Genomic DNA, 25,825 nt, shown 5'->3' with positions numbered 1-25,825 from the left:
GTCGTTGATGCAAACGGAGAATATTTCGCTGATTAATATTTTTTCGTTTGTTTTTGAATAAAGATTGAATTTTACAAAAAAAGCTCAGAACTTTTTTGTACACCTAATATATATATATATATGTATATATGTATATATATTAGGTGTACAAATAAAAAATCCAAATTTTTCAGCTAAATTCAAAATTTATTTTAAAAGAAGTTAAACAAAATCTCTTAATCAAAGTATCCGCCGCTGCTTTCTATAAGTTTAAACCGTCGTTCAGGCAGTTGATAAATTCCATCTCGGAAAAATACTGTGTCTTTGGACACGATAAAGTTGTCAAGACATTTTCGAATCTTATCCACTGATTGGAAGTGAGTATCGGACAAGGCGTGTTGCATCGACCGGAACAAATGATAATCGATTGGAGCAATGTTTGGTGAATACACCGGGTGCTACAAGACGTCCCAGCTAAGAGAGAGATTTATTATTGTCTTTTATCTTGGAAGCAGTGTATGGCCACCCGGCGTATTAACCAGACATTGCTCCAACCGATTATCATTTGTTCCGGTCGATGCAACACGCCTTGTCCAATACTCACTTCCAATCGGTGGATGAAATCCGAAAATGGCTTGACGACTTTATTGTGTTCACTTTTCGTGTCCAAAAACATAGCATTTTTCCGAGATGTAATTCATCAGATACCTGAAAGACGGCTTAAAGTTACAGAAAGCAACGACGAATACTTTGATTGAACAATATGTTTTACTTTCTTTTAAAATAAATCTCGAATTTAGCTGAAAAATTTGAATTATTTATTTGTACACCTAATATATATGACACTGTATGTATTCCTGTAATTTCTGTAATTTAGAACACTGAATACGAATCCGATTTTTTAAATTGTACCAGCACGTCACATATCGTAGTTATAATATAACAAATTATCTAAAAGCAACCCTTTCTTGCAACATTAACTGTCAATTTCTTAAAACTGTAATGTAATGGAACAATTTAAAAAGCGGATTCGTATTCAGCTAAGAAAACGACTGGTCTCGTTTTTCTTTTTGTAATTATACTTAAAAATTAAGAACTAAGATAAAATATTCATTTCAAATATCAAAGCCAAAAGAAAAATATATTATATTACCGAAGACCGATAATGTTGACGCATGTCTGGTAAAGGAAACAAAACTTTTAACTTTCTTGTATCCTTTATCGGAACAAAATACCATATAGTGCGGAAATGTTCATCGTTGAATGGATGTTCAGGCCACGATGGAACTTCAATTTCCTTGTTTCGTACCTCACAAAACAGATTCACTACCATATTTTCGAGTTCATCTAAACTCTCTAAACAGAAAATTTATTTGTTAATATAATATATAGTAATGTTTTCAGATGTACTAATCATAAAGAGATTCAATAAATTGTCGTCGTACCTTTACCAAGAACAGACAGTGACATAATATTTGCAGAATAATACTTTTCATAAAACTCTAGTAGTTTATTTCGGACATTAATGCCCTTTTGTTTCGGTATAGTGTCTAACGTTTCTCTATTTCCTGTGTCGAATGTCGAAAACGGATGATTTGAGTTCGCAGATCTTTCCAATTGATCAAATCGCCACAAATCATTCGCTACATTTTTCTCGTGTTCTGAATTTATGGCATTTAGTTCTCGCTCAGTCAAATTCTCCATGAAGAGAGGCGACAAGAAAAATTGAGCAAAACGATTTAAAGCGCCTTCTAACTTTTCAGAAATTACGTCGAAATAATAGGTGGTGTGATCTAAATGTGTTGATGCGTTGTTCTTACCACCATTCTGTGACACATACATATTATAATCATTCTCTTGAGGATATTTCTTCGTACCTAGGAATAACATATGTTCGCAAAAGTGCGCTAATCCAGGTAGATCATCTGGATCGCACATAGAGCCTGTAACACATATTTTATCTCTAAACTTTGAAATTAATAATTTGACAATTATTAATAAAAATATGTTGGTTCCATCACATATTATAAAATACAACCAAATCCAGTAGAAAATATTAACAATATTAACAACATAAAGTGGCTAAGAAAAATATACACAGACATCGAAAAAAAAATCAAAATATTGACCTCGTGGCCTAAAAGTTTAGGACGGTCGCACGGAATGCATAAGATCCGGGTACGGTTTTTTCTATATATTTGTTATAATTTATAATATGTGCAAAATGACTTTATAAAAATGTGCTTATGAAAATCACTAGAAATATCGATCAAAAAAGCAAAATAATATAATTACCGGCATTAATGTCCATTGCAGCAGCACTTGTATCAGTTGTTGGATCGCTTATTAAAAGAACTTTCATTTTATTAGCGAGCACTAAACCTCTATATAATCGGTGGTCATTTTGTGATTTTATTATATCATCATATCGCTTTTCCACACTTTCAGTCGACATATTGATCACCGGAGCAATAGATTCAGAAATTTGATTTCTAAACATGAAGAAAATACAAATAAAAATTTTAAGAATGCATGAATTTGTTAATCTATTATATCGCTATGCATCAATGATGCTGAAAAATATTCTAAAAGTAGAGCGGGGCTATTCCGTTATTTTCTACCTCTTAATGCAATACAAAATTTATGGCAACGAACAATATCTTTATGCAGTAGTGCTTATAACTACCTTATACAATCATGACTGCTTCTTAAGAGCACAAGTATGATCTCTAAATGTTCATCAGTATATGCTGCTTAGAAACATAAACAATATCATGAGAAATGGACGAAATAGCCCCGCTCTACTCTATATATTCAATATGTATGTATAAATGTAACAAAATAGTATATAAACTCTTAGATGAATTATAAAGTTAAGCTTCCATTTAGTTTATTATTACTAAGACACAATAGTTTGTCTATTCTCAAGTCAAGTTATTATCTATTTCAGATTTCTTTATCTCAAGTCGAGTTTTCCTTCAATTTCCATTTATGTTCTAACTGCACAGATGCAAAATAAAAACATGTGGTATTTTGTCTTTGTCATTCATTTCCTCATTCCATCATGTTTAGATGATGATTGATAAATGCAGGGTTTCCGTCCATAAATGTCCGAACAAATAACTCGCAACTGTTTGAAGTTACAAGAAAGTTTAAGAGAAATTTGTACGACTCCGAGTCAGCTATAAAGTGCACGTAAAAATTTTTTTCTACTCGTGGCTTTTTCGAGTTATGTACGTTAACAGTTTTTGTAAATGGATATCTATAATTTTTTTTGCATATTTTTATAGTGGGGAGCATTTGCATCAAAATCATATGTAGTAAAAAATTGCTACTATGCATCGTTTACGAGATAATCGACATCTTAAGTATTGAATCTTAAGAAGTTGATTTTCCATAACACAATTTGAAAAACAAGATTCAGACTAATATTTTGAAGTCGGTCATGTTGAACAGGATCACTGACCTTCAACTTATGTTAAACCTAAAGATACCTGACTAACAGATATTGCACTGAATTTCATACTCCATGCTATATAAATATTTTATTTACAAAACAAACAGTCGCGCATTTTGACGAGTGGATAGTCAGTGACCCTGTTCGACATAACCGACTTCAAAATATTAGTATTGTTTTTCAAATTGTGGTATGGAAAATCAACTTCTTAAGATTCAATACTTAAAATATCGATTATCTCGTAAACGATGCATAGTAGCAACTTTTACTCCATATGATTTTGATTTCAAATGCTTCCCACTTTACAATAATGCAAAAAAATTATAGGTATCCATTTAAAAAGCCATGTTAACTACCTAACATGATAAAAACCTACGTAACTCGACAAAGCCACGAGTAGAAAAAGGTTTTAAGTGCACTTTGTAACTGTCTCGGAGTCATACAAATTTCTCTTATTAAACTTTCTTCAATCAGTTGCGAGATATTTGCTCGGACATTTATTGACGAACACCTGTATATGTAGAATAGGAAAATATCACGAAGAGTTGAAGCAAAGGAAAACTTAACTTAGATAATTGATAAAAAAACCGATAAAAAAATCAACTGATAACAACATATCACTAGAAAATAATTTTAGTTGACGATCGTAATACTTTTCTTTACTTAATATAGTCGATATATTTATATGTATGTAGCAAATTTAAATAAAAGAAATATTAAAATTGTATCGCGGTAAAAAATTTTTCATGCTCGAATATGTATATAAACATACATAAACATGTAGTATAAACATTCACAAAGTGTAGTATGTACATAATTATACATGGCATATCTATACATCCTTCTTTCTTTGTAAAATTACTGTTTAATATAATAAAAATAATAATAATGAGAAAACATAAAAAATAATTACAAGGATAATTTTCATAGTATTTCTTTTAGAAAAAAACAAGTTCGGAGAAATGTAAAAGAACTACTCATATATAATTACAAATAAAATTATATATAATTGTACATGAACAATTTTTTTACAACAAACAATGTGAAAATTATTCTTTTAATTATTTTTGATGTTTTTTCTCACTATTATTTCTATTACACTAAATGGTAATTTTACAAAAGAAAAAAGAATGTATGAACATGTATGGACATATCCCATATATAATTATGTATGATTACGAACGTTTCTATATGTTTATGTATTATATATTACATATTCACTTGTAAAAAATTATTTATCTCGATGAAATATAAGATGTGCATTTCAGATATGCACACTAATTAATCTATCTACAGTATACATGTTATAAAATAAATAAAATTATACATTTTTCCTAAAGCTTAATTTGCTAAACAATTGCTATATTTAACTGCTAATTATTAAAAAAACAGTGAATACATCTTAACTTGAAAAAAAAAAAAAGAATTACATATAAATCTTTGGATCATCTGCATGTTACGTTAAAAAACTAACAGTAAGTAAAAGTAAACATTAACTTCAGTTAAATAGAGAACATTAAAACAAAAACGTCAATGATGAATATCCAACTCCAAAATTGTGTATTTAAATCAATTTTGCTTAAATAATATATTTTTCCCTCTTGTAACTTTTGAAATAAAACTTTCTTTTATCTTTCCTGTAGTAGAACAATTAAACTGAGCTGTGATTATGATGAAAAGCAAAATGAAAAAGAAAAAATTGTTGCAACTGATACATAGAGAAAAGAAAAAGGAAGTATAAAACGTGCGTAGTCTCACAATTTAGGTTACCACTCTTAGGTTCGAATAGCACTTGGTTGTGTAGTCAATAGTTAGCTATTACTAAGCGACCGTATTCTTACTTGCAACTCTCCGCGAGGGAGTTCTTGTCATTCTGATCAAATGAGGACATCGTAAAACGTCGACGACAGGACCTCACGTTGGACACGATACGAATTTATCGTTTTCCGTCTTTTCTGTCCCTCTGTCGGCCAAATCTCACCGCTACTAACTTTCGTGATGGCTTTGCGGAGCAATATACGTCCTGTATATAAAGAAACCCGACCACCAGATCGGATTCCTACCATCACTTCCTGCACCGTCATTATTGGACCGTTTCAGTGTCGTAAACAATAAACATACTCCAACCTTGCTTCAACCTCCAACACTGTGAACTTCGTTGGAGAGCTATTGATCTCCCTGATTTACTGAAGGCAGATACAGAAATTAAAAAAAGAAAAATGTACTCTGTTCATTTCGTTATCGGAGTGAGCTCTGTATTCAGTTAGCGGTAGAGGTTATGTGTGTCAGCTGTGTAACGCAACCTGTGCAAACAGCTGTGATCACAATCAGTCACGATGGCTGTGTTCAGCAGAGAAAGCAGCTTTGCAACTGTTGTAAAATTCTTCAATACGATTGGTTCTTGCTTTTGGTTCCTTACAGATCTATTTTACTACAGTTGCAAAGCTGCTTTCTCTGCTGAACGCAGCCAATGGTTGAGTTCAGCAGACTCAACTTTTGTGGAGCGGATCCGTGAGCGCTCGCTGCTATTGGTGTATTCTTTTAGATCATCCAATAATAGCGAGAGCTCACTGATCCACTCCGCAACAGTTGAACGCGACCAATGGCTGCATCCAACAGAACGTTTGTTTTGCAACTGTTGGAAGTTTCCTTCGCGCTAATTGGATCATACTTTTAGATCTAGAGGAATGGTCCTATCTCAGCAGACAATCATAAAACGGTTGCAAAACTGTTGAGTCTGCTGAATGCAGCCAATGGCTGCGTTCAGCAGAGAAAACAGTTTGGCATATTCCGTTAGAACTAAAAATATAAACCAAACAGATACAAGAGCTCACTAAGCGCTCAGTGAGCGGTTCTAACGGAATATGTCAAGCTGCATTGGATTCCATACTGAATGCACCCAATGAGTTTGCTTTGAATGCATCCAATGAATTGAAGCAAAATTCCCTGGATAAATCCGGACGAGAACAGACGAGAAAGCGTCGCGATTCAGTTCGATTAACCAGCGGCATTTCTTGAAGCGAGATAATCTTTTTCTCCGTTATATTAAATTACAATAAACTGATCCTGTTTATGTTAACAAAATAGTACAACAATCATTCGATTAGTTACATAATCCCTAATTCCAAGTTAATCGAAGTTTTTAATGCAAATCAGTCGAGAGCCGCGCGATATTCATAATTCACTCTTATTTCAAGATATGTTATGCGTTAGGATGTTAATACCGCTCTTTGATTGGTTCATATAATATCATAAGACTGTACTTAACACGGTCCTAAATAAGATCTGACTATATATAAATGTCATCCGAGAAAGTCGTATTAGCACCTTAAGATATTACTTAAGACGATCTTAAACTATAAGAAACGGCTATGAATACCGGCCATAGACATCAATCAATCAATTATTTAACACAAAACTCGGAGTATTGTTTGACAGATTAAAAAATAAACACTGTTATAACCTGTTGTATACTATTAAATTAACCATTGGAAACATAGTTTAAGGCTATTTAACCAGTAACCACATCAGGGCGAATCTTTGTTTGACAGATTAAAAAATAAACACTGTTATAACCTGTTGTATACTATTAAATTAACCATTGGAAACATAGTTCAAGGCTCTTTAACCAGTAACCGCACGCGAATTAGGGTGATGTAAGAAAAAGTATCGTGATACGGAGTGCGGTCCGTTTGGCGCTTCGAAGCATTTTGATTGGCCAGTCAGAAGAAAAAATTTTACTAATTGACCATTAAATTGACGTTAAAATGGTTCCAAAATGTTTACTAAAAATCATTTTTTTATCTCGATTCAGTTTAACGTCGTTATGATGTTATGGTGACTTGTTCTACTAATTGCGAAAACTTTTGTATATGATTAACGATATTGTGTCGGACTGCAGGTGTAAACGATTTTTTAATAGTGATTATATATATGCGATTATACATATAATGTCATCAATTAACCAAAATAGTTGGCAGTAAAATTAACATTTTGGAGAAATAATTTATTTCAATAAGTTTTGTAATCCGTAAACAGATCACAAAACTCTTAATAAATCTTACATACTTCAGAAATATTATTTAAATATATGTTTAGTTAATCCTTAAACAATACTTAAATTTATTATGTTGACATAATAAATTTAAATATTATTTAACTAATATTCTTATTTAACTATCACACGCAAGCACACATAAAATTAAATATACATATATTTAAATATCATTTTTGAAGTACCAGAGAAATAGCAGAAACCTTTTTGATAATATATTTCAAAAAAATTGCAGATTCTTTCTGTAACTGCTCAGCAACCTTTCAATAAGATTTCATATTGGCTGCGTTCAGCAGAACGTTTGTTTTGCAACTGTTGGAAGTTTCCTTCGCGCTGATTGGATCATACTTTTAGATCTAGAAGAATGGTCCTATCTCAACAGACAATCATAAAACGGTTGCAAAACTGTTGAGTCTGCTGAACGCAATCATTTACGAATCGCGGACATTTTGCTATTCCAGAGCTGTTTCAGAAATGTTGCAGACGTATTTCTCAATGTTTCACTTTTCAGTTGAAATATTTCTGAAATAAAAAAAAAAGGATCCAAAACCAAAGCGATTGAGAACCAGCGTGGTAATTAGTACGCAAAATTAATTCTTGAACCTTTATTCTCATAATCTTTAAACGTTTCGACTCTCTTTGGAATCCTCTTTAGTAATACAAGCATCAAAAACGGCAATACTAATAATCACTCGGTGATTACAGAACATCGAATTAATTTTGAACACGACTTCGACTGGGAGAATGTCGCAGTACTCGGTGAAGAGCGTTTCCTTAATAAGCGACTTACGTCAGAATGTCTTAATAATCTTATGCAAGAAAACAGTCACAATTTGCGTTCAGATATTGAGGGCTTGCATCACACTTATGTACAGATATTGAAAGACATAAAATAGTTTTATTTTATTTAGTTGACTCACACGTAATTCCTTGTAACAGTTTATATATTGATGTTCGCCTCTTCTTTTAATATTTATTTCAGTGATCGACATGTCTTACTTATTATTTAAATTGTATCAGTCATTAATTCCCTCACGAACTATCATTAACATGTGTTTAATAAGGCTTTCTCAATTTGCATTTAATTTGAAATGTTAATCCATAGTATCTTATCATTATTTGAACCAATGTTTTAAGACGACTTCCTTTCGTGTTTGTTGTGAGTCACTATCTGTCATTAGTTTTTCTTCTTATTAATAAATATAATTTATACTATGTAGTTTAATGTTGTAATAGGATGTACAACATCAAATTACCAAATGTGATTGATTTCACCTTAGACATACAAAGGAAAAAATTTTAATGTTGTATTGCTGAAGACTCCAAAGAAAGTCAAAACGTCCAAAGATTATTGGAATAAAGGTTCAAGAATTAATTTTGCATACTAATTACCACGCCGACTCTCAATCGCCCTGCTTTTGGATTTTTTTTTGTTTGAATTTGGGAGTCCTTTGGAAGATTACTTCTGAAAACTTTCAATGCTGTGTGGGTTTACTAAAGAACCACCTTAAAAACTGCAAGTGATTTATTAATTTCTCTAAAATAATGCGTCAAGTTTTTACTTAAATTATGCGTAAGTAAATTCATTCGTTTAATTCACTATTACCTTATCACTTTTTTTATAACCTACAAGAACATACGCCTTTCATGAGGAAATTTTTTTAAGCGATTAGGTAGAGGATACAAAGATTGACTCTTTTTAAATGACAAAATATCGTCGATTTTCCTAACTTTTTCATCAGTTGACGCTGTGGATATCACATGTATCGATAATTTACGTCGATCCTTACTATATACAGTTTCCTAGGAGATTTTATATGATAGATGTATTATATATTAATTTTTAAACTACTAAAGTTATTTCTCTCAAAAATTATGTCTCATAAAAAAATCATTCTATATTTTTTATTTCTTTTTTACGATAAAACATTTTCCTTTTGGAATAATATTAAATTATATGTTCTGTACATAAAAGTGAACTGATCACCTTAAAGAAATTCAGTAATTGCTGCCGTGATATTGTCTTTAAGTAAGCCATTTCAATATTGAATCGATCGAAGTTATATTGTTGGCTCATAATCTCACTCCAGTACATGGCTAACTTTGCAATTAACTTTCTTGGTTTAATAAAACGTAATGTAGTTTTCTTGTTTTCTTCAAATTGCTCTTCTGTCATGGTAGATATGTGATTCTGGAATGAAATTATTAGTAATATTAACTTTAATAAAAATACAGCCTCATATTGTCACATAAAAAATGAAGTAATAAATTTGATAATAATATTATAAGATATTGTATGTTAAATGTAAAAAAAAATGTAGTTCCATTAATCAATGCATTAACATGTACTATTATTGTATACACTGATAGAAAATTTATGTCGAATAACACAAGTCATAAACAGTCCACTCAAATTTTTGTGTCCATTTACATATGATGAATATGGTAGAAAACATAGATATTATCTATAAAAAACGATCACACAAAAAGTAATACCGACACAGTTTGTAAACAAAAGTATATTTTTTAGTATAATTGACATTTATATTCCAACACAAATAGATAGTATTTTTTACCATGTAAGATATTAGCAGAAAAAAGGTGTAGTAAAAGGAGACATGATTTTGCGAAGACGACAACGACGACGACGACGATGACGACGATGACGACGTATCTGAATGAATAAATGACATAAATCGGGCTGAAAAATACATACACATATTCATATCAAGTACACTTACGGACATAACTATTATCTCATTTTAATTGTAAAAATCTACAGTCTTCCCCAATATATACATTTTTTAATAACATCAATTTGTTTAAACAAAATAATTTTTAATTCCATAAGCGAGTTCATTCCTGTAAAAGATACGCTGTAGCGTCCCTTTCATGACATGGTTTTCCATGATATATCTTCATAATAACATCAAAAGAATATTTTTAATGTATTGTAATTTCAAAAATATACTTGACTGGAAACGCTACCGCGTCTCCTGATTATATTATACTTACCAACATGGAGTCTAAAAATAAATTTATTCGTTTTTCGACATATTGCGGGTGTTCATCACTTTGGACAAAGATTTCCAAGCCTTGTTCTCCACTATATGTATTCGTTTGAAATATATCACTGAATACTCTATAGCCTAATTGCTCGTTAGCTCTTAAAGTATTATAGCAAGGTTGCGCAATAATTTTTTCTAAGAGCTGTAAGAGCATATTCGACTCTGTTGATTGTAAACCAGTTGGATAATATACCAGTGTACAAGAACTTTTATTAAAATTATTTTCTGCTTCAAACAGAAAGTGACAACCTGTAAACACATATATTACATATTGTTACAAATTGTTGCATTCTACATCATATAAGCAATATTAAATGAAGACCCAATCTAATTTCTAAGATAAAAATTTTATTATAGATAAAAAAATGTTTTCAATATCAAATAATTTTCTATTACTTCTACATATTTCTTTTTTATATTGAAATAGATTACATTTTTCATTTTCATATTTTTATATTTTTATCTATAATTAACCTAGCATTTATATGAAACTGTTAGAAAATAGAAATAATAAAATTTTTCACGAAATTCTTTAACGGCCGATTGTACCAACGTTACTTTCAACTTCAAACAAGACTTAAAACTCTGTCCTTCTCTACTTCTCTCTCGGCTCTAAATTTTAAGGCTCTAAATTTTTGAGTTTGATCTCCTTTTTACTCCGCGAGAAAATTAAAGTAACGTTAGTGCAATCGGGCACAAGCATATTAATTTTATCAAATTATCATAAATGAAATTTGATCACGTTATATGCTTACCATCTTCTAGTTTAGTGTTACGTGACAATACTAGATGCTGTTCTAACAAGGGTATTCTGTTGGGTACTCCAGTTGTTAACTTAGACTCAATTAGTTTAATTATATCTCTAGCTTCCATTACAGTCACATTACCATATATTAAGCACTCGACGTGCATCTTACTGAGTAGCTGTGGTATAAACCGCTGGAGTCCCTCGACACTTAAATCTATCATAGAATAAATAATATAACCATAAATACATCAGAAATATTAATTGTACGTTATTAATATGTGCTGTTATTATGCTAAGAACTAAAAAAAATTGGGGGGAGAGAGAGAGAGAGAGAGAAAAGAAAATAATTTTTTACAAAAAGTACAAGTTCTCTTTTATGCTTACAGGTAGTAGTTTCCAGTAATTCTGAAAAGTGAATACGTTGCTCCGATAATAGGAATCCAAGATAATATCCAGCTTGTCCACAAAGTTTTCTAGCAGCGAAATTTTTCAAGTTTTTGCTCCGATAATAGGAATCCAAGATAATATTCAGCTTGTCTACTAAGTTGTCTAGCAGCGAAATTTTTCAAGTTCCTGATGCACTGTAATAATTCTATATAAATATGTTGCTTAATTAAATTAAAAATATTGATTATATTTATTGCGCGTACTTGTTCCTTTATTATTTCAAACCTCTTCGGATCAACCTTAAAATTTATCATTCGATCCATAATTATTTCCAACAGCATACGTTGTTTATCATCATAACCATGTATATAGAGCTACAAATAGAATTAATCTTTTAAATTATGAATTTATTTTTGTAAAACAGTTGATAAATATTATTACATAGGAATTGATTATTACATAGGAACAGAATTGAGCATATTTAAGAATAACAAATTAGAAATAAAAAATAAATGATTTCTAAAAGCAATATTTTATGTATATGTGTAAAATAGCGTTTGATTTAAACATTACTAATATTAATAACAAATTGAATAATAATTTATTCAAATAAACGTTCAAATTTATTTAAATAATAGACGTTATATTTTTATTTACTGTTATTATATATGTACTCACTGATATTCCATAGTAAGTAGAATCAAATTCCCATTGTAAACCAGCTAAAACAGCACCATATGTATATTCCGCAAGAGAATCATTCAACAGCTGATTAAACAAATAAGTCAAATTGCAACTAAGGGAATCCATACGGGGAAATGGGCTATAAATTAGAGACAAAACAAACATTGTGCATAATTATAGAAAATATTTTTTTGTTATATTTAATTCTCGTCTTCAAGTAATAGTATTTTAAAAATCATAATTGCCAAATTAAGTTTATCTTTTTTTTAAATAGTTTCAGTGATAACCAATTAGTACCAAGAATACCAAGTATTAATATTATATAGTATGCACGTTAATATACACATTAATATGTGCATACCAAATAATATTAATACGTTGGTTATCATTGAAACTGTTTAAAAAAATGAACTTAATTTTACATCCACCATCTACTAATTTCATATTGTGAATTAATAATTAAACTCGTTTAAGTTGCCAGAATATTTCAAAATTACATTTAAAAATATTTCGGCATTAAATATTTAATTAGAGCAGCAACATATCTTTTACAATCACGTAATACATACCAGACGAAATGGAAGTTCATTCTTGCTCTAGGCACAAGAAATTCATCGTCCTTTTTATACCAAAGTCTTATAAATGATGTATCCTCCAAAATAATGGGAAACTTTTCAACCTGTAAAATTTCACCTGTTAATGTATACAATGACATGCATGTTAATGTATACAACGACATGCAAATATATACATAATGAAATCAAATACAATAGGGCAAAGGACAATTTCATATACAAAAATAAATCAAAATCAAAATTGTTGCATCGCACTTTCCTTATTTGTATCACAATCTCTTAGCTTCCTATCGTGTGAATTAATGTTTAAACATCGGCACATATTTTTTGTAAAGTTAGTGCCGAAATATTATATTCAAACGCAGTTCACACGTAATTATTACATATAGATCGGCACATATTTTTGTAAAGTTAGTATAGAAATATTATAGTCAAATGCACTTCACACGTAATTATTACACAAACTTTACTCTAACATTAATTAGATTCTATTTCATATCATCAAATTTCACGATACAGTTTATGCTTCATGGAGATTTTGCTTTGAGTATCACAATGTGTGATGAAAAATTAATATTACGAAAGATGATAATTTGAATTACATTAGTTTGTGGCTTGATATCAAATGTAGTTGCTATAAATTCATTCTTGGGAGGCAATTTCAAGTCATCGTTAAAACCAGCGGAATTCCACATGTCCATCGTTTCCTTGTGTACCTTCACTTTCTTATATTTAGTACCGCACCATCTTTCAGTTTCATTCGCTATATTTTCATATGCTTTTGCAACTACGTGAATCCTAACATTTTCCGGCTTCAAATATCCCATTATTTCCTCGATTAAGTCAGGTCGCCAGTCAGAGTCAATACACTGCGCGCATAAAATTTCATTCATAGGAAATTCTTGCAACGCTCGAACCGTAAATTTCACGTAATCACGAGGCCAAGACTTCTCCTTAAAACGAAAGTTTGTACTCGCAATATCTGTATATTCCTGCAAATGTATAAAATGCACGTTATTTCATATTTAATGTACGATATTGAAGTACAAAATGTCTGGTACATTGCGATAGCATAATTTTCCGGACATTCTACATAAAATTATAATTTATTTCGTCAATTACATCATAGATCCATTTGATTGGTCCTTTCAACTTAAGCATATTGATGTATTGAAACACCAGTAGAACAATATCTTCGATATGCTTAATACCTTCTTCAGTTAAATTGATAAAAATTTCAAAAATACTGAAGCCTCTGGCAGGAGAACGTTTTCCGCATACTATGGATGTACTCCACTCCTTGGCTTTTAAAGCTGATAATAATGAGCCTTTTCCTTCATGTTCAAGCAAATGAGAAACGTAACGTTCAGGCTATATTGACAAATTAACAATAAATGTAAAAAAGTATATATGTTCACACACACATGGACGCACGCACACACACACGCGCGCGCGCACACACACAAAATAATGAGATGTATCAGTTTGTGTAAAGAAAACATATAGTTGCTTTAAAAAAATATGTATGTGTGCAAAATAGATAACTTTTTTAAATAAACAATTATGTATTTTCTTTCCACCAACTGATTCATTTCATTATTCTGTTCACAAAAGTATTAAGATACAATTATCAAAATGTTAATAGTTTACAAGTTATTCAACATTTTATGTCAGTATGTGCCAGTATAAAGTGTAAAATATCTCGTCAACTATTGGTTTTTTGTTCTAGAAAAAAAATAATATGACCAAAATACGTTCCCCTCGAAACCGTTCCACTTTCATTTGGAACATTTTTCTATATCTTCCATATTTTTCGAGATATTTGCCTGGGAAATTAAAATTTGACACACCATATAGGAGCATATATGAATATATACAGAGGGTGGCCCATTTTAATCTATCACTCCAAACATTTCAGTTCCCTTGCATTTTACACGAAAATGTTTCAGACAAAAGTTGTATGGTTTCAAGGGGGCCATATAATGGTACCATTGGTTTGACCTTGGATACTCGCTTAAAGGTCACATGAGCTGTAACTTTATTACAGTATTTTGGAAAGCTCTCGAGGTAAGCTACAAGAATATGGAATAAAAAATAGGGGTTTCCATTTAAAAAAACATTAATGATCTTAACCTGATTTTGACAAGATCACTCAAGGTCAAGTCCACATTTCTACCATGTGTTCCCCTTCAAGCCATGCAACTTTCGTTAAAAAAATTTTTCAATAAAATCATCGATTCGCGAGATAATCGACCATATCACTTAAAATGAAACACCCTGTATATTTATGTATAGGGTGTCTGAATGACCGCAAAATATTTCCTGCACAGATAGAGCGAACTAAACTGAGTCATAAAGTCCTCTACCATTTGCAATTTTCACAATAGTTAAAGAGATATTAATTTTTAAATATAGTCGAATAAGCGGGTAAAATTGCAGACGCATAAGATAATCTTAAGGTCTCTTGAGAGTTCTTTACAAAATATCTTAAAGGTGTTTCTTAAAAACCTTTTAAAAGTTTAAAATATCTTAAAGTTGTTTTATACGTCGATTATATAGACACTCTGCTCAATGGGTAACTTAAAAAGGAAATTCCGAAAACTGCAAAATGGTAAAGAACTTTTTGACACACAAGAGAAGTTTCACAAAAAAATTTTTAAACAAAAATTGTACGGTTCCAACAGTACTTCAATGTTGTGAAGAAAAAAAACTTTAATTTATTTAACAATTGTTAACAAAAAAATTTTTTTAATTTTTTTTCTTCACAACATTGAAGTACTCTTGAAACCGTATAATTTATATTAAAACAATTGTTTTCTATCTTTTATACTTCCGACGATATTCGCCTCGAAAGAAAAATACCGTTTTTTTTCGAAAGGGTGTTTCACCCCTTAAACAGTTGTGGCACTTATAAAAAAATACGTGTCTCTTAAATTTTTGTGTTTAACGACATATTTCGAGGAGAATCAAATCGATTCCGGACAGTTGCGAAACTTCCCTTGTCAGTTTAGTTCTCTATCTACACATAAACATTTTGTCAAAACTTGTTGGACAACGCGCGCGCGCGTGCGTGTGTGTGTGTGTGCGTGCGCGCGTGTGTGTGTGTGTGTGGGTGAGGGGTGCGCGCGCGCGCGCGCGTGTGTGTGTAATGTGTATATAAAACACTGTTCGACAAAAACCGACCTTTTATCGAACGCTGGAACGAAGTAGCGCAATCCCATAATTTAAAACGCTGAATACGAATCCGATTTTTGGAATTGTACCAGCACGTCACATATCATAGTTATAATATAACAAAATAGTAAAAAATAACCCTTTCTTGCAACTTTAACTGTCAATTTCTTAAAATTGTAATGTGATGGATCAATTTAAAAAGCGGATTCGTATTCAGCTAAGAAACTACAGAAAATAACTGATCTCGTTTTAGTAAACTCGTTTTTCTTTTGTAACTATACTTAAAATTAAGAACTACGATATAATATTCATTTAAAGTACCAAAGACAAAAGAAAAGTATATTATATTACCGAAGACCGGTAATGTTGATGCATGTCTGGTAAAGGAAAGAAAATGTCTAAGCCTCTTGTATCCGCTATCGGAACAATATACCATATAGTGCGGAAATGTTCATCGTTGAATGGATGTTCAGGCCACGATGGAACTTCAATTTCCTTGTTTCGTACCTCACAAAACAGATTCACTATCATATCTTCGAGTTCATCTAAACTCTCTAAACAGAAAATGTATTTATTAATATAATATATAGCAAATATTTTCAGACGTTCTAATCATAAATAGATTCAATAAATTATCGTCGTACCTTCGCCAAGAACACACAGTGACATAATATTTGCAGAATAATATTTTTCATAAAACTCTAGTAGCTTATTTCGAACATTAATGCCCTTTTGTTTCGGTATTGTGTCTAATGTTTCTCTATTTCCTGTAAAGAATTTCGAATACGGATGACTTGAGCTCGCAGATGATTGTTCAAATCGATTAAATCGCTTCAAATCATTCGTTAAATGTAGCTCATGTTCTGAATTTATGGCATTTAGTTCTAACTCAGTCGTGTCTTCCTTAAAGAGAGGCGCCAAGAAAAATTGAACAAAACGATTTAAAGCGCCTTCTAATTTCTCGGGAATTACATCGAAATAATAAGTGGTATGATCGGCTAATGTTGATGCGTTACTCGAACCACCATTCTGTGACAGATACGTATCGTAATCATTTTGTTCAGGATATTTCTTCGATCCTAGGAATAACATATGCTCGCAAAAGTGCGCTAATCCAGGTAGATCATCTGGATCGCACATAGAGCCTGTAACACATATTTTATCTCTAAACTTTGAAATTAATAATTTGAAAATTATTAATAAAAATATGTTGGTTCCATCACATATTATAAAATACAACCAAATCCAGTAGAAAATATTAACAATATTAACAATATAACGTGGTTAAAAAAAATAAACACGGACGACAAAAAAAATCAAAATATTGACTTCATGGCCTAAAAGTTTAGGACGGTAGTACGGAATGCATAAGATCCGGGTTCGGTTTTCTCTATATATTTGTTATAATTTATAATATGTGCAAAATGACTTTATAAAAATGTGCTTACGAAAATTATTAGAATATGCGATCAAAATAGCAAAATAATATTACAAAATATAATTACCGACATTAATGTCCATTGCAGCAGCACTTTTACCAGTTGTTGGATCGCTTATTAAAAGAACTTTCATTTTATTAGCGAGCACTAAACCTCTATATAATCGGTCGTCATTTTGTGATTTTATTATATCATCATATCGCTTTTCCACACTTTCAGTCGACATATTGATCACCGGAGCAATAGATTCAGAAATTTGATTTCTAAACATGAAGAAAATACAAATAAAAATTTTAAGAATGCATGAATTTGTTAATCTATTATATTGCTATGCATCGATGATGCTGAAAAATATTCTAAAAGTAGAACGGGGCTGTTCCGTTATTTTGGACCTCTTAATGTAACACAAAATTTTTGGCAACAAACAATATCTTTATGCAGTAGTGCTTATAACTACCTTATACAATCATGACTGCTTCTTAAGAGCACAAGTATGATCTCTAATGTTAAATATATGCTGCTCAGAAATATAAACAATATCATGAGAAATGAACAAAATAGCCCCGCTCTACTCTATATATTAAATATGTATGTATAAATGTAACAAAATAGTATATAAACTCTTACATGAATTATAAAGTTAAGCTGTATATGTAGAATAGGAAAATAACATGAAGTTGAAACAAAGGAAAACTTAACTTAGATAATTGATAAAAAGGCCGATTGATAAAAAAATAATCTGATAACAACATCACTAGAAAATAATTTTAGTTAATCGTAATACTTTTCTTTACTTAATATAGTCGATGTATTTATATGTATGTAACAAATTTAAATAAAAGAAATATTAAAATTGTATAGCGGTAAAAAATTTTTCATGCTGGAATATGTGTATAAACATACATAAACATGTAGTATAAACATTTTTTATCGCGATGTAATATCTATAAAATGTGCATTTCATATATGTATATTAATTAATTTATCAACAGTATACATTTTATAAAATAAATAAAATTATACATTTTTCCTAAAGCTTAATTTGCTAAACAATTGCTATATTTTTAACTGCTAATTATTAAAAAACAGTGAATACATCTTAACTTGAAAAAAAAAGAATTACATATAAATCTATAGCAAAAAGATCGCGCGGGTGTCTGATAGTTTTGGATCATCTGCACGTTACATTAAAAAACTAACAATAAGTAAAAGTAAGCATTAACTTCAGTTAAATAGAGAACATTAAAACAAAAATGTCAGTGACGAGTATCGAACTCCAAAATTGTATTGAATTCAATTTTGCAAAAGTAATTTCTTTTTCCTTCTTGTAACTTTTGAAATAAAACTTTCTTTTATCTTTCTTGTAATAGAACAACTAAATTGAACTAGGATTATGATGACTCACAAAAACGAAAGCAAAAAATCTTTGCAACTGATACACAGGGAAAAAAAAGAAAGTATAAAGCGTGTGTAGTCTCACAATTTATGTTACCACTCTTATACTCGAATAGCATATGGTTGTGTAGTCAGTTAGCTACTACTAAGGGACAGTATTCTTACTTGCAGGTACAACTCTCCGCGAGGGAATTCTTGTCATTCTGATAAAATGACGTCATCATGAAACGTCGACGACCGGACCTCACGTTGGACACGATACGAATTTATCGTTTTCCGTTTTTTCTGTCACTCTGTCACCAAAATCTCACCTTTACTAACTTTCGCGATGGCTTTGCGGAGCAATATACGTTACAAAACATACACAATTACACACACATCTCTCTCTCTCTCTCTCTCTCTCTCTCTCATATGCACGGTGCTTCTATAATGAGAAAACAGCGCGTCTCGCACAAAGATCTTGTATTACCTCAAAAAGGAAAAAAAAAGTGCCACTGATAAAATCATTTAGCGTCGCGACGCGTGTTGAGGTTAGATATACCGATACGCCGATGAAATTTGAACGGGAGCTCATGGTTCCTTACAATTTCTCGATATCGTCATGAAATCATTCGCCGAGGGAGTCGTAAAATCGCCAATTGTGCTAAACCACTCCGATTTAATGACCGATGTAAACATTCGATATGATGACGCGGCGAATGACAGGAGCGATGTACCTATCAGGTGCGGTCAGGTGTACTACATAGGACGATGACAAGTAACAAGTGGCGTATGTACACGCGTTTGCATACCTGAAGAGCAGGCGAGATACGAGCGGCATACGGGATTTTAATGCGCGTGTAACGAACATTGGAGGACGGAGACGAATTACAAAGTCGGAGCACCACAAAGTTCTAAACTCACTATCCGCTATGATCCGTCGATCAAATCGACTTGTGTCACTGGTTGCCGATTAGGGTTGCCGATTGACGGTTCTATATTAGCGAATCATCACGATGCAACGAGTACGAACCTTCATCGTAACTGGCTAAAGTAGAATCGTCAACCGGTAATCTCAATCAGAATAATGCGATTATAGCTTTAAGGTTTAATAAATGAATAAAAGCTATGGTAGGAGCGCGTCTTGAATGTTGGAGTATGCGACATGACAAACCTAATACGATTCCTCCTATGATCTGCGACAGGTTAAGTTACCACGACGTTGCCACGATGCTATCGTGTAGCGCGGTCACATTTGATTAAGGCTGCGATTTACTTAGCGCTTCAAACGCTGCAGAGCATTTGTAGCACTAACATGACTGGTCCATTTGACGCTTTGGAACGCTCCCAGCAACCCTGATACGTCATCAATACGTCATCGTTTTCGTTCCCACTTCGCTCCAACTATCTCATCTCGGGAGGTGGGTTGGCTGGAGCGTTCACGTAGCAATTGTATCATTCGGGACAGTAATGGACCAATCGGAGCGTAGCGTTTGGAGCGTAGCGTTCAGAGGCTGTGTTCCAAAATTGACTGCCAGTACTGAAAATCTACTGTGCACGTAACGTAAACTGTAGCATTTTCTGTGCTGGCAGTAAATTTGGAACACAGCCAGAGCATTTGAAAGAAGTGGACCGCAGCCTAAACTGTTCAGAATTCAACCCTACCACCAAGAAGACTAGAACTAAGGAGGATCAACTCGTGTGGTGGGGGTGAGTCAAAAACGTCCGCAGTTATTCACACAATGTGCAGCGGCACTGCGCATTGTGTGAAAGTTCGATATAAGAGCGACAAAGTGACGATTATAGAACGACAGAGCGACAGAGAGGAATAATGAAGCGCAAGAGTGGGGGAAGTTATCCGTCGCCACTTTTTGCCTCACCCCCACTACCGCTATTGGCACGAGTTGATCCTCCTTAGTTCTAGTCTTCTTGCCTACCACCATGCGAATTCCACAGTACGTATTTCCTGATAGTGGAGCGTCCCAAAACTCGATTTTATCAACACCGTAGGTTTGTTCGCATCGCATGCTCCAACATGTTCCAATGCTTTTAGGTTACGTTCTACGTAACGCTCGCAACGCTCGCGATCATCGTTTGTCCTTATTTAACATTTGATAAACGACAAGGATGAAATGATTCCACGAGCGTTGTGAGCGTTAAGTGGAACGCAACCTTAGCACAGCTCTTACTCACTCCAACGCGCTTGATAGAGTGAGTAGGATCTATGATAGGAGCATTTTGGAGCATGTTGGAGCATGCGACGCGAACCTCGAGTATCTTTTATACTTATTCTTTACCGAATGTTGAACTAGGATAAAAGATACTCGAAGTAGAGTCCTATATATAAAGAGACCCGACATAGGCTGCGATCCACTTGACGCTACAAACGCTTCGAAGCGTTTGAGCGATCAATCAGAACAAAGCATTTTACAAATTGACTAATCAAAGAATGCTTCGAAGAAGTTTGTAGCGTCAAGTGAAACGCAGCCCAAATCTCATGTTGGAGGTTGAAGCAAGGTTGGAGTATGTTTATTGTTTACAACACTGAAGCTGTCCAAATATGGCAACGCAGGAAATGATGGTAGCATCGACATCTAGAATGGACCGCTGATGGCAATGGTGGGGGTAGAAAGACGATTAGAGTGAGAGGCAGGAATAATAAGATCGTTCTTTCTCTGTTTACTGAAGCCTGATTGGTTGTTGTTAATCCAACAGTAGTCCAACAACCAATCAGGCTTCAGTAAACAGAGAAAGAACGATCTTATTATTCCTGCCTCTCACTCTAATCGTCTTTCTACTCCCACCATTGCCATCAGCGGTCCATTCTAGATGTCGATGGATGGTAGGGATCCGATCTCATGGCAATTCTCTTTATATACAGGGCTCTAACCTAACCTAACTTGAAGATGACAGTCACCGACGAGATGCTATTAAAGACCAACATATTTACGCGAGTTCGCGTCTCTGTCAATATTGAAATGATTAAAAGTAAAAAACTGATAATATTATACTAATTTTATGATTTATTAGTTTAGTAGATGTGTTTATCGGTGTATATGCATTTAAAACTCAATAATACTTGATTTTTCTTTAAAATTGTGATTTCAGTATTATCGTCAAAATTTGATTATCAACAAAGACGACAACTGCAGAGAAAAAATTATAATTTTTTGGCAATATATAGAATATTGTAGTTCTACAAGTATGCATATTTATTTATGGAGTATTTATGTAACAAAAAATCATGAATTTAATATATGAATTTAATAAAATATATTAGTCAAACATTTATGTTAATAATAGCAAAATTATATCAATTATCGATAATGTCAGCGTTCTTCGATTACCTCCGGATTCTTTGGGCCCTTTTTATACCGCCAAAAATTTGCCCAGGGTTAACAGTCTTTAACAGTTTTCGTAGGTGACGGATGCGGGGTCTACAATAGAAGTAGCGGTCGTAGGGTCTTAAATCGTAGAAAATTAACCAATCACAGTCGAATATGAGAAGATTAATCGACTCTGATTGGTCAGTTTTCTACGATTTAAGATCCTACGATCGCTACGATTTCTATTGTAGACCCCGCATTAAGGTCATCACACGTACAAAAATTTTAGTCGTAATCGTAAGAACGTAAGCAAATCAGCCAATCACAATCAAAATTACAATCTCGGGTTTTAAAATGCTCGACTGTGATTGGCCGATTTGCTTACGGCCTTACGATTGCAACTAAATTTTTTTTACGTGTGATGGCCTTTAGGAACGCACTCCTGAATGAGTGCGTTCCGTTCCTCGCATGATGTGCATAATCACCGACGAGATACTATTAAAGACCGTCAACCCTGGGCAAATTTTCGGCGGTATAAAAATGGCTCTAAGGGCCCGGAGGTAATCGAAGAACGCTGACATTATCGACAATTGATATAAATTTGCTATTATTAACATAAATATTTGACTAATACATTATTAAATTCATGATATTTTATTACATAAATGATCTATAAATAAATATGTATATTTGTAAAGCTATAATATCCTATATATTGCCGCAAAATTACAATTTTTTTCTCTGCAATTATTATCTCTGTTGAAAATCGAACATTGACGATAACACTGAAGTCACAATTTTAAAGAAAAATCGAGTATTATTGAGTTTTAAATGCACGTACACCGATAAACACGTCTACTAAACTAATAAATCATAAAATTAGTACAATATTATCAGTTTTTTTACTCTTAATCACTTCAATATTAACAAGGACGCGAACTCCCAAAAGGATGTCGGTCTTTAATAATATCTCGTCGGTGGCATAATGCATCGTTCATCCTTATTGCTCACCAAATGTTAAACAAGAACAATAGATGCATCATGCGCATCATGCAAGTTACGGAACGCACCTAATGTGTCTAATGTTTTGAAGTAAACGGCGCAAAATTCCTGGAAACTCAAATCCAGACGAGAAAACGCCGCGATTCAATTCGATTAATTGAATGCGGCGGCACTTCTTGAAGCAAAACAACCTTTTTTCCCGTATATTAAATTACAACGAACTAAGCCTGTTTATGTTAACAAAATAGTACGACAATTATTCGATTAGTTATATAATCACTTAATTCTTGACCCTTTATTCTCACAATCTTTAAACGTTTCGACTCTCTCTGGAGTCCTCTTTAGTAATACAAATATTAAAAACGGCAATACTAATAATCACTCGGTGATTACAGAACATCGAATTAATTTTGAACACGACTTCGACTGGGAGAATGTCGCAGTACTCGGTGAAGAGCGTTTCCTTAATAAGCGACTTACGTCAGAATGTCTTAATAATCTTATGCAAGAAAATAGTCACAATTTGCGTTCAGATATTGAGAGCTTGCATCACACTTATGTACAGATTGAAAGACATAAAATAGTTTTATTTTATTTAGTTGACTCACACGTAATTCCTTGTAACAGTTTATATATTGATGTTCGCCTCTTCTTTTAATATTTATTTCAGTGATCGACATGTCTTACTTATTATTTAAATTGTATCAGTCATTAATTCCCTCACGAACTATCATTAACATGTGTTTAATAAGGCTTTCTCAATTTGCATTTAATTTGAAATGTTAATCCATAGTATCTTATCATTATTTGAACCAATGTTTTAAGACGACATCCTTTCATGTTTGGTGTGAGTCACCATCTGTCATTAGTTTTTCTTCTTATTAATAAATATATTTTATACCATGTAGTATAATGTTTTAATAGGATGTACAACACATCAAATCAGCAAATTTAATTGGCTACATTTACACCGTGCATTTAGGCCGCGGCCTATACAATAGATGTCCTTGTTTATCCTGTATATTAAACAAAGACACCTATCGTATAGGTCGTGGACTAAGCGTACGGTATAAACGTAGCCATTGACTTCGCCTTAAACATGCAAAGGAAAAAATTTTAATATTGTATTGCTGAAGAAGACTCCAAAGAAAGTCAAAACGTCCAAAGATTATTGGAATAAAGGTTCAAGAATTAATTTTGCATACTAATTACCACGCCGACTCTCAATCGCCCTGCTTTTGGATTTTTTTTTTGTTTGAATTTGGGAGAGTCCTTTGGAAGATTACTTCTGAAAACTTTCAATGCTGTGTGGGTTTACTAAAGAACCACCTTAAAAACTGCAAGTGATTTATTAATTTCTCTAAAATAATGCGTCAAGTTTTTACTTAAAATATGCGTAAGTAAATTCATTCGTTTAATTCACTATTACTTTATCACTTTTTTTATAACCTACAAGAACATACGCCTTTCACGAGGAAATTTTTTTGAGCGATTAGATAAGAGGATACAAAGATTGACTCCTTTTAAATGACAAAATATCGTCGATTTTCTTAACTTTTTCATCAGTTAATGCTGTGGATATCACATGTATCGATAATTTACGTCGATCCTTACTATGTACAGTTTCCTAGGAAATTTTATATGATAGATGTATTATATATTAATTTTTAAACTACTGAAGTTATTTCTCTCAAAAATTATATCTCATAAAAAAATCATTCTATATTTTTTATTTCTTTTTCATGATAAAACATTTTTCTTTCGAAATAACATTAAATGATATGTTCTGTATATAAAAGTAAATTGATCACCTTAAAGAAATTAAGTAATTGCTGCCGTGATATTGTCTTTAAGTAAGTCATTTCAATATTGACTCGATCGAAGTTATATTGTTGGCTCATAATCTCATACCAGTACAAGGCAAACCTTGCAGTTAACGTTGTTGGTTTTTCCAAATGTAATGTAGCTAAAGCTTTCTTGTATCCTTCAAATTGCTCTTCTGTCATGGTAGATATGTGATTCTAGAATGAAATTATTAGTAATATTAACTTTCATAAAAATACAGCTTTGCATTGTCACAGAAAAAATAAAGAAATATATTTGATTATAATATTATAAGATATTGTGTGATAAATGTAAAAAAAAGAAAATATAGTTCCATTAACCAATGCATTAACATGTACTATTACTGTATACACTGTTGGAAAATTTAAGTCGAATATAATATGCGTCATATGTCCCAAACAGTTCACTCAAATTTTTGTGTCCATTTACATAAGATGAATATACTACAAAACAGATATTATCTATAAAAAACGATCACAAAAAAAGTAAGTACTGACACAGTTTGTAAACAAAAGTATATTTTTTAGTATAATTGACATTTATATTCCAACACAAATAGATAATATTTTTTACCATGTAAGATATTAGCAGAAAAAAGGTGTAGTAAAAGGAGACATGATTTTGCGAAGACGACAACGACGATTACGACGACGACGACGATGACGACAACGTATCTGAATGAATAATGACATAAATCGGGCTGAAAAATACAT

At 32.3% G+C, this 25,825-nt stretch overlaps 3 protein-coding genes across 3 annotated transcripts in view; all 3 read right to left on the bottom strand.

Annotated features, from left to right (window-relative positions):
* LOC108723628 (insulin-degrading enzyme-like) overlaps window positions 1–5,763 on the bottom strand; it is a gene marked incomplete at its 3' end in the record, with an annotated part of 10,959 nt that extends 5,196 nt beyond the window's left edge. The window contains 4 exon segments of the mRNA XM_018449523.1: window positions 1,133–1,335; window positions 1,425–1,922; window positions 2,275–2,471; window positions 5,278–5,763. Coding sequence (XP_018305025.1) covers window positions 1,133–1,335; window positions 1,425–1,922; window positions 2,275–2,471; window positions 5,278–5,327 — 948 coding nt within the window.
* A 3,175-nt stretch (window positions 5,764–8,938) lies between these two features.
* LOC108723630 (insulin-degrading enzyme) lies at window positions 8,939–19,308 on the bottom strand. The gene is made up of 15 exons (XM_018449525.1): window positions 19,126–19,308; window positions 17,632–17,828; window positions 16,771–17,271; window positions 16,478–16,680; window positions 14,075–14,323; window positions 13,555–13,944; window positions 12,947–13,056; window positions 12,372–12,516; window positions 11,957–12,067; window positions 11,788–11,887; window positions 11,691–11,711; window positions 11,314–11,520; window positions 10,506–10,807; window positions 9,478–9,681; window positions 8,939–9,293 (listed from the first exon to the last, which is right to left on the bottom strand). The coding sequence occupies exons 1-15, from the start codon at window positions 19,182–19,184 to the stop codon at window positions 9,117–9,119; spliced, it is 2,976 nt and encodes a 991-aa protein (XP_018305027.1). The 5' UTR covers window positions 19,185–19,308; the 3' UTR covers window positions 8,939–9,116.
* A 5,105-nt stretch (window positions 19,309–24,413) lies between these two features.
* On the bottom strand, window positions 24,414–25,817 carry LOC108723629 (insulin-degrading enzyme-like). Its single transcript, XM_018449524.1, has 3 exons — window positions 25,686–25,817; window positions 25,079–25,288; window positions 24,414–24,894 (listed from the first exon to the last, which is right to left on the bottom strand). The coding sequence occupies exons 1-3, from the start codon at window positions 25,686–25,688 to the stop codon at window positions 24,760–24,762; spliced, it is 348 nt and encodes a 115-aa protein (XP_018305026.1). The 5' UTR covers window positions 25,689–25,817; the 3' UTR covers window positions 24,414–24,759.
* Between the last annotated feature and the right edge of the window lie 8 nt (window positions 25,818–25,825).

This window comes from Mycetomoellerius zeteki, unplaced genomic scaffold (genome assembly GCF_001594055.1).
Source record: "Mycetomoellerius zeteki isolate Tzet28-1 unplaced genomic scaffold, Tzet1.0 scaffold246, whole genome shotgun sequence".
In the NCBI taxonomy this organism is placed as follows: Eukaryota; Metazoa; Arthropoda; class Insecta; order Hymenoptera; family Formicidae; genus Mycetomoellerius; species Mycetomoellerius zeteki.
This window is presented reverse-complemented; position numbering and strand designations above follow the sequence as displayed.